Below are 19337 nucleotides of genomic sequence, written 5' to 3'. Positions count from 1 at the left end.
AACTTAATTGTTTGTGTTTTTTTACAAAAGTTATTTTTAACAGAAATACCAATTAAGCTTTCAACTATTTTCAAAAACTTCAAACAGTCGCCATTTTCGCTAGGGTGGTCCTTTTCAGATGAAACTTGTGGCTCCTTACTAAAAAAATGGCCTTTAAAATGATGTATCATTTACCATAGGCTTCCATTAAAACTTTTTACTGCATCCTCCACAGGACGTTCCCTATAAGTGGGTTTTTAAATTTCAAACAGTCGCCATTTTTGCTAGGGTGGTCCTTTTGAGATGAAACTTACGGCTCCTTACTCAAATATAAATGGCCTTTAAAATGATGTATCATTTACCATAGGCTTCCATTAAAACTTTTTACTGCATCCTTCAAAGGACGTTCCCTATAAGTGGTAAAAAACTGCATAAGGCACCAAAAGATAGGTAAAACCATAGTATATCCGTACACAAAATATCAGTTGTTTTTCTTTAACCACTCACCAGATATAATGTTGGTTCCAGACATTTTCAACACCCTGTATAATAAACTTCAGAAGTGATGACCCCTATCCTTGTAATGCTTATCAATGTTTACCGTATAACATTACAAAGTGCTTAAATGGTAAGTGAGAACTGTCCATTGGCGCTGCAAGGCTCCCCCCCCCTATCCGTGGTCAACGGAGCTGCTCACTGCGTTGAAATCGCATTGCATCCGTCGTCATGTCACACTTTTTAACCCTTTGTTGGCAAAACGTTTGACATTATGCTTCTCGTCGTGTTTGGTACCTAAAGATATCTTCTTAATGTGATGAAAAACTAATTTCTAAACTCCCAAAACACCCTAAAATAAACAGTATAAGCAATCTAACACATTCTTTCTCCCATTAGCTTGTCAACAATCTTTATCATGGGTAAGCGATGAGAGTAACTAACTATGATATTTAATGGGTAAAATCTTAAAAGTTTCATTAGCTTTTGAACCGTAGTTTTCACAGGTATCTTCTGAAGTTAATTCAAATGTTATACAGTATTTGGCAATCGATTAGTGCACAATCATTGTTTGGACACCAACCCTTGGCTGAGAAAATAACACTGGTGTCACTGGAATACTTGAATACAATTTGCTACAAAAATGACGCCATTTAAATTATCCTGGTTTCATTTGTCTTTTTGAGTATTATTAAATTACCAATTAATTATACTTGACAAATCACGATAGCAGAATATAATTTAATAGAAAAATATGCGAGTAAATTGAATTTCATCTTTCGTTTTTATTAATGTAATGGAGTATTGGTTTGGAGCTTAAACATCAAAGTGAACGAAACAGAAAAAAGTGTTGACATAGAATTGTGTGTGAATGCTTCCCGAAGTTGTTATATACCTTGGGACCTATTGCCACCATAAAATCGTTTGACATTTGTTGTGACAAGCCTTTTGTTTGAGGATCTTTTATAAATGATTTTTTATACTTATAAATTTGCTTTGTATTTAATTTGTATTTAAATCAAACGCATTGTTAATGTTTTCATCTGACAAACTTACGTTGTCTGCTTAGTGATTGTTGACAAAACATTTTGAGAAAAAAATAATAATAAATACTTGTTGATTAAAATATAAAATAGTTTTACTAATTACGACAACAAATTTGTTGTTTATTATATAGCCGCAAATATTTACACATATGCCAAAAAGTACAGAACTGTATGGATTTGAATTGATCTATTACTAACGTATTCATTTTAATGTTTCACATTTATTTTAGCTAAACATTAACAATTACTGACGTTGTTTTCCTAGCAATTTCTTGTGAAACATCGTTCTTCCTAACTATGAATCAAAAGTTGATATGTATTCAGAAAGGAAACATGTTAATTGAATTTTGTAGTCTCTCCTATTCGTTCTTTTTCAAAACGTTAAGAGTGAAAAATAATCAATACCTAATAACTATTGTTATATATATTAATATACCTTAGCAGGATTCAAGCCCTTGATCGTGTTACCTATTGATGTTTATTGAGATGTTTGACATAGTATAAACCATATAGTATTTCTAGAATGCAGTCTATTGGAAACCCTTGCTAATCCCGCATATGAACAATATTAATATATTTAGGTTATTTTTATATATTTTTTTACTTTAAAAATATGCCTACACTTGGATTCATGCATCATTGGGCTAATCTGTGTTTATAGACACATTTGTTATTCGCGTTTGCTGAAGGCGTTCTTACACAATATTTGCCGGATAACAAAACACCCACGCCTAAGCAGACCTGCAGACCAAGCGAATTTCCTCACCCTGATTTAATTTTTACTTAAATCTATTAAACCAACATCAGGGTTAACAAGAACCTAGGTTTGATGCTTAACAGAGGGTAATAAAGTGTGTGTGTTTTTAAATAATATTAGCTTAATATAAATTAAATAAATGCAAACAATAGCAGTTTAACTCCAGGAGAATAACGTGGGAATTTTCAAATGTATCCTTTTTTACTTTATTTTATTTTACAATCTGTTCAGTACTGTGAACAATTAGTAAAAGGTATAATATAATTAAGTGACTCGGTCAAGAATCTCCCCAGTAAAAGATCTTGCAAAAAATAGTCATGTCATGGAACTAAAACTATACAGATCGGTTTGGGAGTTCAAGAACTTTCACAGTTTTTAGTCTGTTGGGAAATTCACTGTTGTCCAGCAAGTTTACGGCAATATTGTTTGGGTGGGTTTTGAGTTTTTCTTGATATTTCTTGCTAATTCTGGTTATTTCTTCAATCACTGTAGGTATTTTGCAATCTTCATGGATTGTTTGATTCGAGACAAACCACGGGGCATCAACTATTCTTCGTAGTGCCTTCGTCTGAAATCTTTGTATAATTGCTAAGTTGGAAATATATCCTTAGCCAATAACAATTTAAAACCACTTCAACATAGTAAATACATAATTTTTCTGTTTATCTTTTGAAAATGGTAGGGATAAAATATGATCCAAGAAGAAGAAGAAGTAGAAGCAGAAGAAGAAGATAAAAGAGGAGATGAAGAAGAAGAAGAAGAAGAAGGAAAAGAAGAAGAAAGAAGAGGAAAGATATATCTTAAAAGTTGAAAAAATGTTTTATCCCAAAAAACCCCCCCTACAAAACCCCGTTCCCTTAGAACGATCATACCGGTTTGCGAACTTGTTCGAATAAATATGGGTCTACACGTTTGTAACAAATTTCTATCTATCAAAACGATCTTGAAAACAATTTGCTACTAAAATTACGCCATTAAAATTATCCTGGTTTCATTTGTCTTTTAGAGTGTTATTAAATAACGAATTACGAACTTAAAGCAGGCTGAGAAGGGGATTTAAGTCATAATTTTAAAATATTTCAAATCATAAAAACTTAACTTCGAGCAGTACGTCGGAGGGATAGTTTAGTAACAACCAAGTTTTTTGTTGTATTCAGTTTTCAGTACGAATTTGGACTACATAGATCTTATCAAATCCCCATGTTATGTTAGACTACTATTTTATATAAATAATTTATTTAAATTTGTTTCATCGGTTGGATTTCATAACAAAGATAAGACAAACTGTGGTAAGTATGTTTTTTTTTTGTTCCAATTAATTATTTTCAAAAGATATTTTCAAAAACTTTGATTGGTATACGCAAAGAAATATGGTTTAAATACTTTAAATTGAGTGTCCAGAAATTCTTTTTATATCCTAGCTGTTGTTAGTACCAGTTTTTATCACAAAATCTCAATACCACCTCGAAAACAATGGACATTATTCGTGCAATGCATAGTGGTGTTTGCGTTTGTTTAAGCGTACTTTATTGGGCAAGAGTAATGGTAAAGTTTGGTTATCTTAGACATTCACAGACACTCTCATTGTGGACGAAACCTGACAGGTTGAATTAAGCTAAGTTTACACTGAAATTCACAGATACTATAGGAAATGGGCAGATTCAGTGAGAATGTACAGATTAAATCTTAGGCATAAGCTTGAATATATCAGTTTTTAAGATAAAGAGTTATGTATTCGCATAAAATAACCATTATTTTCTACAGTATTAAAACTATTTGCATACAGTCAAAACGTTTATTGGTATAGTATTTAGCTTAAATTGTTGCAAAAATATACAGTTACAGACTGTAGACAGATGAAAAAGGCTTGGATTTATTTTACAGTGTGGTCTGTAGAGACTACTTTTTCGGTTCTCTGATTGCAAATAAGTAAAACGAATCAATCCATTACGGTTTGGGTCTTTTATTTGTAATTAATTTGTTGTATCTTTAATTACAAGATTGTGAAGTTCTTTAGCCACATGTTGCTACAGAAGAAAACACGACTAGGTGAGATATAACGAGCAAAAAGTTAATAATCTCTTTAGACGGCACTCAATGCAAACTTTGCAATCTCACACTAATAAATGTGGTAATATCCCATTATTGATCAATTTGAGAACTTTTTCAGATATTTTCTTGTGATATGACACCTAAGAAACCGGCATTCTTTGTGCAAATAAGTATGCTTTGTGATTCAATTATATTCCCTAACAAATAAAAAGTTATTCATTTTCTGCAAGGTTCATGTTTTTTTTTTTTTTTTTTTGTCCTAGGACGCTAGGCACGAGCCCGGAATTGTTTTTCACATAACTTCGAGCTAGACCTAGTGGCTACGGCATTATCACTTAGATAAAATCCATTGGTGATTTGGCGGTATTTGAACCCACGACCCACATATAACGGTATTTGAACCGGAGTCCCGCACTCTAACCACTAGACCAGCTCGCTCCCATACAGTTAAGCATACAGTACTACATAACTGTTTTCCCCGCAGGGGGCTCACGCTTGCGTGGGTACGTGGCCTGGCGATCACGCGGACCCCAGCTCTCTCCAGTGGGGAGGAGTAGTAGCCAAAGGTCACTCCTATCGCACCACCTGTCAGGGCAGGTGGGGTGAATTAATTGAGTTTAAAGCCCATCAGGCGGAAATGGTTGCTTCCGGTGCTACGTCACTTTGTGACGTCATAGGTGATGGAATACGTCATGAGAGGGTGACGTATGTGGTATGACGTAGGATTGGGATTATAAGTCAAAACTGCAGTTGGGTTTTATGCGGGTGTTTCGGGTGATACGTCACTTGTGACGTATGTGGGTAGTGACGTAGGTTGTTGAGGTAATTTGTGTGTGTTTAAAAGAATGGGAAACTACTTTACACTTATAGTGTAGGATAGCTTCTTTCTTTTGTTTATTCTTTATTTATAGAAAACAGAAGGAATGAGAGTAAGTTGTACAGTGTGGAAGTCAACAAGATTTCGTTGTCAGCTCATGACGACAAAAGATTCGTTTGTAATGATGGCATTACAAAACAGCTGAGAATTAAAAGATGGAGAACGAGGTTAAGTTTGACTAAACTCGAGTGTAAATGGAATAAGTCAGAAATAGAGACTCAAGTGTAAGATTGGAAATAGCTGAAAAATTGATTGCCAAACCAAACTTTATAGATCGAACAGTGTACAATGAGATCTTGGGAAGGTCATCTTTTCTTTTTTTTACAGAACAACTGGCAGCTGTACATATGAGTAAGACGAAACTTCTATTCAACAAAGCAATCTACTCTACATCGAGTTTATTTGATTCATCCACCGTTGGTGTTAATGGTTGTTTATATCTAAAATTTGGTACTTTTAAACAATGTCCAAATTCAAACTATCCCCCTTAACTGACGTGTCTAGTCTACGTACCGTACAGAGAAGTACTTGACCATCTGTCTGTATGATGTACAAACGGTTGTATTCAGTCTGTGTGATAATCAGAAAGAAAACCTGAGCTCACTGACTGTGCAACAAGTCGGTAGAGCAGTACACTACTGTTGAATGCAAAATAAAAAAAGGAAGCTAGCCTACAGTTGTAATGATGGCATTAGGACTTTGACAATGGAAATAGCTGCATCGACCGAACCATTTACAATGAAAACTTAGTAGGCATTCATATGAGTAAAACCACAGTGATGTTAAACAAACCATTGAGCTTAATAAGATTGCATTATCAACTCATGATGATAAAAGATACATCTTATCCAATGGGATAAGTTCCTTACCATGGGGACACTCAAAAATTCCACAAGAAGAATTCGTCGAGATGGAAGAAGAACACTCGCTTTTGACAGACTAAGCTTGAAGTAATTTGCATAAGGGGGGTCTCCATAGCACAGGGTTATTTGGTCTAGACCTGTGTGAACCTCTTTCCCCCTGATTTTAAACAAACCAATCTATATTGGTATGTCCATATTAGATTTGAGCAAAGTACGAATGTATGACTTTTACTACGATATTATGAAGTCTCAACCGTTTGGTGTTCATATATAAAATTTGGTACTTTTAAACAATTTCCCAGTTGAAATTACCCCCATTAGCTTATCTGCTACGTGCCGTACAGAGTATAACTGTCCACCTGCCTGTATGATGTACAAAAAGGTTGTATTCAGTAGAGCAGTACACTACTGTTGAATGCAAAAAACTTGAACCCGCATTAATCGTTCCGTTGGTGGACACGCACACACACACACACACACACACACACACACACACACACACACCTGCGGGCGGTGTGGGTAAAGCAGTACGCTACTTTGAATTTGAACTATCTAAGTCGGTAATGTAGCACTGTATGAAAAAATATTTCCAACTCTAAACATTCTTGATCACAGTTTAGTATTACTTTTAATTCTGTAGGTTAATGCTGCTCTGTAAGCGGTAGTTGTTTAATACCGGAGATCTGGAAATACAATGACGGAGACAATATTTATTCAAAGAAGCTCTCTCTCTCCTTGTATCGTAGTGGGAGTAGCGTGAGTCCTTGATCTAAGAGGTTTGCGGGTTCGATCCCTACCAATCATAAAAAAACGTTATATTTTTATTTTATTTTATACATATCTACTTGCTGTAGTTCATAACAAATGCAAAACAAATGATAATTCATGTATCGAATGTTAAAAACAGTTAAAAGAAGGCTTAATTGGAACTTTACAGTTGAGTATAAAAAATGGCCTTTGTAAAGGCCACCAATGTTAAATGTTAAATTTACATTTCGTAGGTGTTTTGTACTCTTGGGATGAGAGGTAATCTAAATGATGTTTGTTTCTAGCGGTTGGTAGTTTATGAAGCTATGTATGAACTAGAGGTTCACGGGTTCGATCCTTACCAATCACCAAAACGCTTAATTTACTGTTGATGTAATATGTTGATTTTTGGTATGGTATCGTATCGTATCGTAGTGGTAGTAGTGTGAGTCCTTGATCTCAGAGGTTTGCGGGTTCGATTCCCACCAATCACAAACAAAACATTATATATTTTTATTTTATTTTATACATATCTACTTGCTGTAGTCCATAACAAATGCAAAACAAAAATGATAATTCATGTATCCAATGTTAAAAACAACTGAAAGAAGGCTTAAGTGGAACTTTACCGTTGAGCATAAAAAATGGTCTTTGTAAAGGCCACCAAATGTTGGATGTTAAATTTACATTTCGTAGGTGTTATGTACTCTTGGGATGATGGGTGGTCTGAATTTATGTTTCATCCTAGTAGTTGGCTGTGTATGAGCCAGAAGTTCACGGGTTCGAGCCTTACCAATTACCAAACGTTTAATTTACAGTTGGAGTAATATGTTGATTTTTGGAGAAACTAATTTTAAGTATCTCTATTTGCACCGAGAATTGAAAAAATAACTGCTGCCTTACTGATAACCTATGTTAAGTAATATAGGCCTAAGTTGGCTTATTTTATTTCTTTGATTTGAGGCATCCCCCTGTGGGATAAATTTTAATTCCTTTTACTTACATATAAAATAAACACTTTAAAACAATTTCCAGGTTTTCGAGAATGATTTAAAGGCACGGCAAATGTTTTAGCTAATTTTACTGGTCTAAGTGGTCAGCAAACTGGTTTTTAGTGGACGGTAAACACTAAAACAAATGCATTTCGCTAATGCAAGTGTTTCATACAAGCACAAGATGCTAAAAGCTCTAGTAAAAATTAATAAAAATTCCACGATCGAATAAACAAAATCTTGAATAAAATCCCTACAGAGCTGTCGGGGTTTACTTAATATAATCGAACGGAGAATTTATCACGATACGGTTTAAAACAAATTTTATATTAATATTCGTAGCTGATTGTTCGAATCAACCTACTCCCAAGACTTGGTTCTTTCACCCGCCAAGAAAAAACAAAAAAAAAACGGGGTTTAGAACTCAGATGACGAGTTTCGGGGTATTTAAACAACGAATTAACTCAAATAAATGTACGTAACACTTATTCGTTAAGCGAACGGAACAAATGTACTTTCGTAGCTAATTGATCCAAACAAACCGAAATATATCCACCGCTATTCACTGACAGGTAGGAACTGGTGGGGATTTATACGAGTCGGCAAAACTAAGTTACTAAAATTTAGATATTGAAAATCTAATTTGGAGCGGGTAAAATAAGTGGCAGATGAGTATGCGTAAGTTATAACGGGAAATAAACGTAGCTAACCTTCGTAATAAAATCGTAGCGTTATGTTGCGCGTTGTCGTATACTTCGTGTGAGAGGCTTGTTCGGAGCTAGTAGGCGGTCTGGATGAAAGTATGTGTCAGATTGCTGTTTATTTGAATTTTGTTAACAATACTATTTTTGAGACGGTTAAGGAAGTGGTATTTAACATGTCGCGTGACTAATTGATTATGTTGATTACTTGATTACTTGACTACGCTATTAAAGTTGGGAAAAGCCCTTTCGAATTAGGCTAGAATGGCCTTGATAAGACACTATGGTAGAGTTCTGTAGCTGTCGATAATCTGGAATATTAGAACCAAAAATTAATTTTAATTATATTAGATATTATATAATTTTTATTGAATTTGAGCTTATTTTAATTTTATTTTAAAACAGCTGTACTCCCACGATTGGCGAATGGATCATACTGTAGTAAGCGACTAAGCGTTGGCCGGTCCATCTCCCGGCTGTTTGGCTTTAGAACTGAATAAATTGTAGTACAGTGAATGAATTAATTAAATATTATGCAAGTTATATTCCTAATAATGAATGACAGCAAGAATAAATAAAATACATTTTTCTGATAAACTACAAACAATTATTCAATAGGCTATACAATTATATCCTAGACATTTTATCCATACCGTGGTTAAAAGTGGACTTCTATAAGCCTGTGTAATTAATTATCCTATGTATTAAAACGTGACAGGGTTTCTTTATTTCACGATTCTGAATCAACCACTTGACGGATTTTCATGATTTTTGTGTTGAACGAAAGATCATTTTGAGAACTAGGGAATGTCGAAGCCATAATTTTAGATTAGGGTTTCAGTTTTTTTAGAAATTAAGTTTAAATTTTCAAAAAATCTAGCAGCCGACGGGCGAGTTTTAAGTCGTTTTAATGGTGGTTTAACTAACAGCTGGTTTCTAACTGTCATTGAAATGTTTATGTTACAAGTTGTTTGTATACAAAAATATTGGATCGTCTGAGTTCGCCTACACACTATTTCACTTTAGAATGTAATTTCTTTGCTACCGTAAAAGATCTATGTTATCAGGGGATTGTTTAGTTATGAACTAAACATCTAATCGTATAATCAAGTTTTGTCATAAATGCAATCCGTCTAAGTATAGGCCTAAGTGCTTAATAATTTAAAATATAAGTGGTTTACGTGTTGATACATCTTTTTCTAAATGTTTGAATATAAGTATACATACATACAGTATTCATAAGTAGTAGTAGTATGCATACAGTACACATTGTATTCGTAATGAAAATGTCAACCGGCGTAGTAGGTCTCCAGAAAACTGACCAGTAAGCTGCAGGGTGTCAGTGGAAACCAAAATCGATTCATACCATATCATAACTATCCCAGTACAGTAGTACTGTATGATTCAGAAACTTTATAAAGGGGTATATTCCAAAAGTAGACCAAAAGGCTCGGATCTCAGATGGGCTGGGCAGGCTTTGCATGGCGAAGATAAGATACTTCAACTTTTAAAAGTGTATTCTAAGGAGTACTACAAGGTAGACGACCACTTGGAAGACCAAGTAATGAAAGACATCCTCAGACTGGTATCTTTCTTAGAAATGGCATGGGATGGAAGAGAACGGGAGGCCAGGATCATTTTAGAGGTTTCAGTGGTCAAGGTAAAATAAGGTATGGTAAGTGATAGTATGCAGTGGAAGGTGGTATGTAGCTACTGTACTCAAAGCCTGGGTGTGTGTGTGTGAATCGGCCACCAAGTTGTGAACTAGCTGTTCTGAATCATATTCAGTTTTAATTGACTACTCGATTCCCGTACTTAGGACGGGCCAACAGCTCGTTTACTTATTATTATGGTTGTAACTGGACGTATGTATAGTCCGTGGCTTGGCAATCGAATAAAAGTATTTATATGGGATAGGGTACTGTTATCAACATTTTAAATTACTGAATTGTTACCAAATTACTGTTTCACAAAATGCAGATTCCATATTTAGCCGAGCCATTAAAATGAGGATTTTCCGAACAATTATTAATATTACAGAATAGTATTTAATGACATACAACTTTTCACATTTCATCAATTATATGTTAGAGTTTTGCTATGGTCAAATCCAAATGTTCTCTTCTTTTGGTCTGTATATAGTAATTAGCTAGAATCATTGACTTTGTATAAAAGTCAATGCTATAATACTGTAAATGGTTTGTTAAGACCATATGCAAGCATTTTTTTTTAATCGATTCCCCGTTTAACCAACTATTCCAAAAGAAAAAATAATATGGTGCAACACAAATAAACAACCGATCACCTACCTATAACTTACACTTTACCTTCTTAATGCAACCTTACTTCAAAACACAATGTAGTCACGAATACTCATAAACCTTGACCTACCTTCCCCACATGCCTAAATTGGATCAGTGTTCAATCTGCGTTTTATTAAGTGTAATAACTTACTGTATCGGCGATGTATTCAACATAATATGAGGTATTATGGGATTAAATACCGATTTCGATGCAGATCAATATATCGCTTATTAAATCCTTACTAGTGTCCCTGTTGCTCGAATTCGAACAATTTCTAAGCATTAGAGGCGTTATTTTAAAAGGAATAACGTGCATAGTTTCTGATGACTTTATAACATTCGACCCAAAGATTATGGAAATATTCAAGATGTACGTAACAGAATATATCAAACTATCCAGGCTCTCTCACTTTTTTCATTGGAATATTTACGCCAACCCGAATTCAAATAGTAAATATTTCATTTCAACCAAGTCAGTAAATGTTTGTAGCAAACTGTAAAAGAAGCAAACTTATTGACTGCTTAAAATTAACATATGTTCTTCTTCTCACTTAATTTCTGACAACATCTGCAGTTGCATAACAATTTTTGTTTCCCATGTTAATCTTATGGAGAAATACGAAACTTTAAAGGGCCCCAGGGCCTCACTCTCTGATTATTTCTCTAAAAAGAATATTTCCTGCACAACTTCACGTTACGCTCTTTCCAATGAGACCAAAAACATGTCAATCGGTTCAGTAGTTTCGGAGGAGTAATTGTCAAAAAACATGCTTTGCGTATTAAATTGCGTTTCTAATCAGCTGGCAACATAAATAGGTGCCCAAGAGTAAACAGTCACTGCGATATGCTCCGCGCATTGACAAAGTTGTTCCGTATATTTTCGAAATTTGCAGTGAATTCCGCGCTTTAAAAAAGGTTTTAACGGTATTTTCTTGTTTTTTAAGATTATAGGACTGGTTTAAAAGAAAAGTCTAGAAAGTTCAGAAATACCTCAATGATTCTATTGTTTACATTTTTCTTGTAAACAAAAAAAACTGTCATGGCTACTTTAGTTCCCATAAGCCACACCATAAAAATTGGAAATTTTAAGTTCGTTTTAAATTGAATTAGCATTATCTAATTGAAATTTGTTTGTTTTGAAACCCATCTCACTAATAGTCTAAGTAATTTTGTTAAGTTGGCTGAAATGCGTTCACCCGTTATTGAGTGATGTTTCTTTATTTGTTGCATTGAAATTGATCCCAAAGAGCTACGCTCAATAAACATTATTAAGGAAGCCAACTTTGTCGATTGACTGTAGGAAAAAACTATTTTATTGAATTGTATTTTATTGAATTGTATTTTATTGAATTGTATTAATTGTAAGGTGAAAGCGAGTTGAGCGGAACAAACGTGATTTGATATTTGTATAAGTAACCAAATGTAAAAAAAGTCAAGCTTGTTTTATTAATAAAAATTTTAATATTTCAAATTTAGTTTTTTTACTTTATCTTGTTATTAGATACCTCTTCCAAAAGCGGATTATGGTAGTTTGGACAAGTAAACTATTACAGTAGTTGGAATCTGATATTAACATCCAAAAAGAGCATTAAAGTATAAAAAGAGAAAGGAAATTTAACATTCCAATTCAACTGTAGCCTACAACAAAAACATTGGACTTAATTTTTTACCCTTACAATCGGTTTAAATATTTAAGTATAAACAAAAAAACAGTAACTATTAAAAAAACGAGTATTTAAATATAAAAACAGTAGGGGAAATTTGACATTTAAATTAAACTGTGCTACATAAAAAACGAATTTGACTTTATTTCAACCCTTGCAATCGGTCAAACTCAGCTTTCTTTGATGGAAATAATTTATGATTGTTAATACCAATTATTCTTGATGGAGGATATGATTGTAATGTAACTGGAATGTTTAGGACGATTCAGAAGCGGCATTTTAATACCAGCCTTTATAAAAAATAGACCTACGAAAAATTTAGGGCTTTTTTAAAGTAAGATTTAAATGGGAAACATCTCTCTAAAAAGACAAAAATGAACTGAATTATCAATCATGTATTTCAGTTGTGTCAAATGCAGGTCTAAACTTAAGTAATAAGTAAACATCCCATTCAGCTGATTTAAGTGAAAACAGAATAATAATAAGAAAAGAAGAAAGAAATTCATTGTGTGTTGGGAGCCACATGCAGTCGCTTTGGACCTCACACTGATAATATCAGTGTGAGAAGGAGTCTGGACTAGCAACTTAATGTACGCGTACCGTCCGCCGCGCAGTTAATTTGTGGCCACACGTGTGTTTGTAAATAATGTATCTATGTGTTGTTTCTCGTGACGTATTTATGGACTGTATGACGACCTCTTCGGAGTGATATTTATGTTCCTTCATCGCCTGAAGATGGCCCCATAGCTGGGCTGAAACCGGTCGCCGCTCATCGGTGACGTTTGATCACTTTGACGGATTAAAGGTATTTAACCTCTAGATTAATTTAATTTTGTTAAGTTGGCTGAAATGCGTTCACCCGTTATTGAGTGATGTTTCTTTATTTGTTGCATTGAAATTGATCCCAAAGAGCTACGCTCAATAAACATTATTAAGGAAGCCAACTTTGTCGATTGACTGTAGGAAAAAACTATTTTATTGAATTGTAACAAGTTTAAAACTAGCTATAAGAGTATCTTTATTAGATCCTACTTTTTAACAACTTAAGGAGGTATCCTTTAAAATTCTTTAAAATAAAAGAAAATTGTTATAGAAATCACATTATAAATATAAAAAGTCAAATAATTATATGTAAATATTGCATTAACATTTTTTTACCCTTAGTTACATTCTAACTTAAATATTTCATCACTTTAGTCATGTCTGATCAATGGGTTTTGATGATGTGTTGATATTTTTGATATTAAAGCTGTATGGTAAATGTGCAACAAGGGTAGTTGATGATTCTGGTTTGACGTTTCACCTGTGTTTTTTATTATCATATTTTCACACTCAATGAATAACAAAAAGTATGTTGATCGAGCAGACACATCACCCTTTTATATTGTGTCACAAAAGACTGAAATCGTTCATGTTTCAAAATTAAAATGCCGGTGTGATTACATAACTTGGACATCCAGCATCCAGCTGCCTGATGACAGCGACAGCTGGTGGTCAACAACTAGTCATTGTAGATGTTGTAAAGTAGGGGAACTTCCCCCTCCCTGTACTTCTTCCTCTCCCTTTCACGAGTTTTGCAAAGCTGCGAGAGGTAAGTCAGTCTCATGTAACCACTCGCAGTGAATGGTTATATGAGACTGAATGTGAAATATTCTTTAAGTTTTGGAATTGGTACCATTTCAGCTTAAAGATATATCACCCATTGCATGTGGAGCATGTGTAGTATGTTGCTTGTAGTTTAGATGGGGTTAAGTCTTGTCTTTGGTATTGGTGTAAGAGTGTTATATTTCTTAATAATTGATGTTCCATTTCAGGTATAAAATTTAAACTTGAGTTGATCATTATATGTTACAAAGTTCTTACGTTCACACAAAACAGAAGCATAAAAACCAATAATAAGTTTATAACCTAGGCATACACTCACACACACATTTCTATGGGGATTGACCGTTGGAAGAACAACCCCTGGCCTCAGCTGATGTGTCCGAAAGGCAAATCTATTAGTACAGACCGTAGGAAGAACTGACTATTGTCAAAGTAGGACTGTAACATTTGTCTTTGGCCAATTCAGACTTACACACAAACATAAAAATAAAACAAACATTAGCTCCCCTACCAAAACAAAAGAAGGGATAGACCCTATTTTGGTCTATCCCTTTTTTTGGCATTATTTTTAAATGACCTTGACCTACTTACAGGACTTAATTAAAATTCAGCTCACTCAATACTTGGATATTATTGTCTCACATTCAAACATTTTAGCCTTCGCCAGTGTATATATCTGAAGTAGTACAATACATACGGGCACTTTACCCTACGTATATTTAAAACACTTTTAAATATAGTTGAGCATAAACTACTACAAAATGAATAACAAATCAGGCTCATTCTCAAAACAGGTTGGTTTGTCTAAAAAGTTATATGCAATTATCCCTTAGTAAAGATTCCAAAAATATTACTGCGTTCAGTCATGGAATGTCCCTATTTCAATTTAATACAATAAATTATGGACTATATTATGGGTCAAAGCTACTTAACGCTTATTTATACAATGTTTTTGTAGATGTAAAATTGTCAGGTTTGAATAAACTCAAAACATCCTCAGAGCAAATGCTTTCTCTGAATATGTTTCATTGATTCCTTTAGGGAACATTATAGCAAAAACCATGGGTAAGGTTAGTATTATTCCATCCACTGGCAAAAACCCGTTTTGAACGATCAAGGTCCCGGGGTGAAAGTCATTATCTAATGCTCTGAAATAATAAGCTGTAGTATTTTCCTAGTTCAGAATCCCTACTTACGCCACTGTAATCCTTATAGCATATTGACATGCTAGTTCCAACAACAGTTCAAGTCGAAGAATAAAGCATTAACAACACATAACGTGCAAATAAAGCACACACACACAACACCATATTACCACGTGCAAAGTCTCAGTTGAATAAACCTTGATTCTAGGGTTTAAATAAAAAACAACGTCAATCTACCGTGCGTGAAGACTTAATGAATATCACTCAGAAGTGTCTAAAATTCAGCCAGAAAACCAGTTTACTCAACTGGTTCCTGTTGGGTCACATAATTATGCAAAGCTCGAGACAAAATTGAGTAGTATCATTTGTTGCAATTTTGGTCCATTCTAGTCGTGTGGGTTATTTACTTCTATTACGAAATTTTCTATCAGGACTCTTTAATTAATTACTTATTTTATTCAATATTTTACATTTTGAAAGAACTAATCACGAATAAAACTTAATGTTTTTTTTTATTCGCGGTAAACTCTTGAAAAAGATCACTGTAAACATACAATGGTTTTACATTTAAACTCTTACAATATCAGCATTTGTAAGTAAAATACTATATTAGCGGCCGGTCGCTTACTCGCTTACTGCGATGTAGAATTAAAGCACGCGTTGTTATGGGTACGCACACAGTCACACCTAGCAGGTAGCTCCCGCGGCGGGAGCGGACTTTGGAAAATCGCTCACCATGTTATCAAATGTGCCAAGTCACACCGCACTACCGCGCGCCCGCGAGCGTGCGGTAGTGTCCGCCACGTCCGCCTGCTGAGCGACTTTTTGAGAGTACAGCGGCGGGAGTTTTGTCTAGCGCATGCGCAAATAAGCATTTCTAATGGCCAAGCTATTTCAAGTTTAAAAATAATACAGTTTGAAATTAAATTTAACATGTTTCTTTTGTGTGATGATATATGTTGTTTTGTATTACCTTCGTAATACGTTTATCACCAGAAAAAACACTTTTGTTTACCATGCAAAAATTATGTTTACGGTGAAAATTTAATGTTCCCCATCAAATTTTTTATATTGCCGACGTATTAAACAACGTTTTATTGTTTCATCCACTGTATCAATTTGCAACAACCAAACCTGTACCATCAATGTAAACTTGAACTTTCAATAGAAGGCTTAGCAAAATAATTACATTAGTTTTAAAATGGTCTTATGTTTTGAATTAAAAATTTAAAAATATTTGTAGTGTAGCGAAATATAACGTTCAAAATACTGGAAGTATATAATTTATCCTCAACCCCATATTTGCACTTCGAACACAAGGTCTAAATTGAATTTAAACAATAACTGCAGTAAACTTGTTAAAGTACACTAGGCCTAACAAATAAATTAAGATTTAATTGCTTCTTAAACACTTTACTACTTAAGAAAATCTGCAAATTTACATGGCATACTAAACAGGTAAAACGAATTGTAATGAAATCATTTCAAAACTCCCGCTGTGGGCGCGAACTTTTGGTGTGACATGGCTCGAGGAAAAACATCCGCGCGCGGTACTCCCGCGGCGGGAGCGGCGGACGTCGGCTTTTTAGTTAGCTTTTAGCGTTAGCTAGGCGGCAAGCTAGAGGATTTGCTAGTCGATTGTTTGGGAGCTACAAGCAGGAAGGCTCGACTTGGACATGCGCAAATAGCAGAACTTCACAGCCACGTGTTCTCTAGTTCGCAAGTTCCACGCAGGATCTTTCACTGCCCATTCTGCGTATATCGAGTGTTGTTTGTTTTAGTTGATTTATTTGGTTGTTGTTTACTTCACATGAAATAAAATAAAAAATAATGGGCCTAGAAAAATTAATATCAGACGTTTTTATCCGTGTGCCTTTGTGGAACCATTCGTCTTGTAGAGGTTTTGTGCTAAGAATATTCGTTGTATAGAGGTTAATCAGTCCTAGCCCATGTCACAAACAAATTCGTCTTATGGAGGCTTTTAACTTAATTACTACGTTGTATAGAGGTGTTTTTAGCATTGGCCTATATGAAAGTGTCAAGGGGATTAAAAAAATTCGTCTTATCGAGGAATTCGTTTTATCGAGGTTCGTACAAACGAGGTTCAACATACTGAGCGCCACTGTGTGTATGTCCCAGCTACCCCTCCAGGTAACCAGCCGTAATTCGGGGACCAGCGTATATGCGAGTATGCGACCTGCCCGGCTCCACTGTGTTTTTACCCTTACTCATACTTACATTAGATTGTTCATAATAACACACAGTATTGTTATAGAAAAATTAGAACTCTGTCTTAACTGAACCCCGCATCCTGTGCTGTGGTGTGTAGAAAAAGGTCAGTAAAGCAGCATTCGTACACAGCAAGTCGGAAATGTAGTATACAACCCCGCAGGAAATTGTATTTTTTAGCGGTGAGATAATATATCAAATAGCTGAGAGCCCCGCATCAGTTGTATGTAGAAAACAGCAAGCGGTAATTTAGACCTATTATTTATTAGCTAAACCTGATCCCGCATATATCCCTTTGATTACGGTTTAGTATTAATTTAAATTTTTTAGGTTATTCCTACTGCAATAGGAATAATCCTACTGCAGGTAGTTTTGTTCAAAAACCTGAGATCTGAAAGTACAACAAAATTTTACAAATAATTTACAATATTTAAATATAGATCTGCAATTTTAACATGCAACACCGATTCGGTTCATTTGTCCAATGTGTAGAACGTGGTGTTCTATAACTTCTCTATGTTTCCATAGTTTGTAAATCGGCTCTTTTTAATGATTACTAAGAAATGAAGCACAGTGATGATTCAGTTTTCTTTTTAGTACATATATCAAATTATCCTGACTCTTTCTCGCGTTTATCCATTGTAGTATTTACGTCAACCCATATTCAAAAAGTAAATGTTTGTAGCAAACTGTAAAAGAAGCAAACTTATTGACTGCTTAAAATTAACATATGTTCTTCTTCTCACTTAATTTCTGACAACATCTGCAGTTGCATAACAAATTTTGTTTCCCATGTTAATCATGTAAAAAGAAGGTTTCCTGCACAACTTCACGTTATTCTCTTTCCAATGACATCTAAAACATGTCAATCGGTCCAGTAGTTTCGGAGGAGTAATCGTCACAAAAACCTGCTTGTGTATTAAATAAGTAAAGATATCTACTTTTTTTGACATTTTAGTAATTTAACTATTTTTGCCCACCATCGCGGGAAAGAAATGATTCACAGCTTTACAGCTGCACAGTACCCACCTGCCTGGCACCTGCCTGTTTTGATGAAAGTCAGACATCGGACGCATAGAGCGGGTAATCGTTTGTAACCATTGTAACTCGCTGTCGACCACGGGCCGCTGTGACTGTCACTGTCACTATAATATAGTGACAGTTATATAGCCTTCTCACACTGATATTATCAGTGTGAGGTCCAAAGCGACTGCATGTGGCTCCCAACACACAATGAATTTCTTTCTTCTTTTCTTATTATTATTCTGTTTTCACTTAAATCAGCTGAATGGGATGTTTACTTATTACTTAAGTTTAGACCTGCATTTGACACAACTGAAATACATGATTGATAATTCAGTTCATTTTTGTCTTTTTAGAGAGATGTTTCCCATTTAAATCTTACTTTAAAAAAGCCCTAAATTTTTCGTAGGTCTATTTTTTATAAAGGCTGGTATTAAAATGCCGCTTCTGAATCGTCCTAAACATTCCAGTTACATTACAATCATATCCTCCATCAAGAATAATTGGTATTAACAATCATAAATTATTTCCATCAAAGAAAGCTGAGTTTGACCGATTGCAAGGGTTGAAATAAAGTCAAATTCGTTTTTTATGTAGCACAGTTTAATTTAAATGTCAAATTTCCCCTACTGTTTTTATATTTAAATACTCGTTTTTTTAATAGTTACTGTTTTTTTTGTTTATACTTAAATATTTAAACCGATTGTAAGGGTAAAAAATTAAGTCCAATGTTTTTGTTGTAGGCTACAGTTGAATTGGAATGTTAAATTTCCTTTCTCTTTTTATACTTTAATGCTCTTTTTGGATGTTAATATCAGATTCCAACTACTGTAATAGTTTACTTGTCCAAACTACCATA

The 19337-nt window shown here is 34.4% G+C and overlaps 1 protein-coding gene across 1 annotated transcript in view; it reads left to right on the top strand.

Annotated features, from left to right (window-relative positions):
- Positions 1-3020: 3020 nt before the first annotated feature.
- The window catches only part of LOC128982414 (uncharacterized), a 52695-nt gene continuing 36378 nt past the window's right edge, over positions 3021-19337 (top strand). Inside the window, exons 1-2 of the mRNA XM_054401372.1 lie at positions 3021-3083; positions 4814-5034. Of these exons, the coding sequence (XP_054257347.1) occupies positions 3021-3083; positions 4814-5034 (284 nt within the window). The remainder of the gene's footprint in view (positions 3084-4813; positions 5035-19337) is intronic.

The sequence above is a fragment of the Macrosteles quadrilineatus genome, unplaced genomic scaffold (assembly GCF_028750875.1).
Source record: "Macrosteles quadrilineatus isolate MER2022 unplaced genomic scaffold, UCM_ALF_1.0 Scaffold_298__1_contigs__length_111202, whole genome shotgun sequence".
Lineage (NCBI taxonomy): Eukaryota > Metazoa > Arthropoda > Insecta > Hemiptera > Cicadellidae > Macrosteles > Macrosteles quadrilineatus.
The sequence above is the reverse complement of the archived record's forward strand: the minus strand, read 5'-3'. Positions and strand labels throughout refer to the sequence as shown.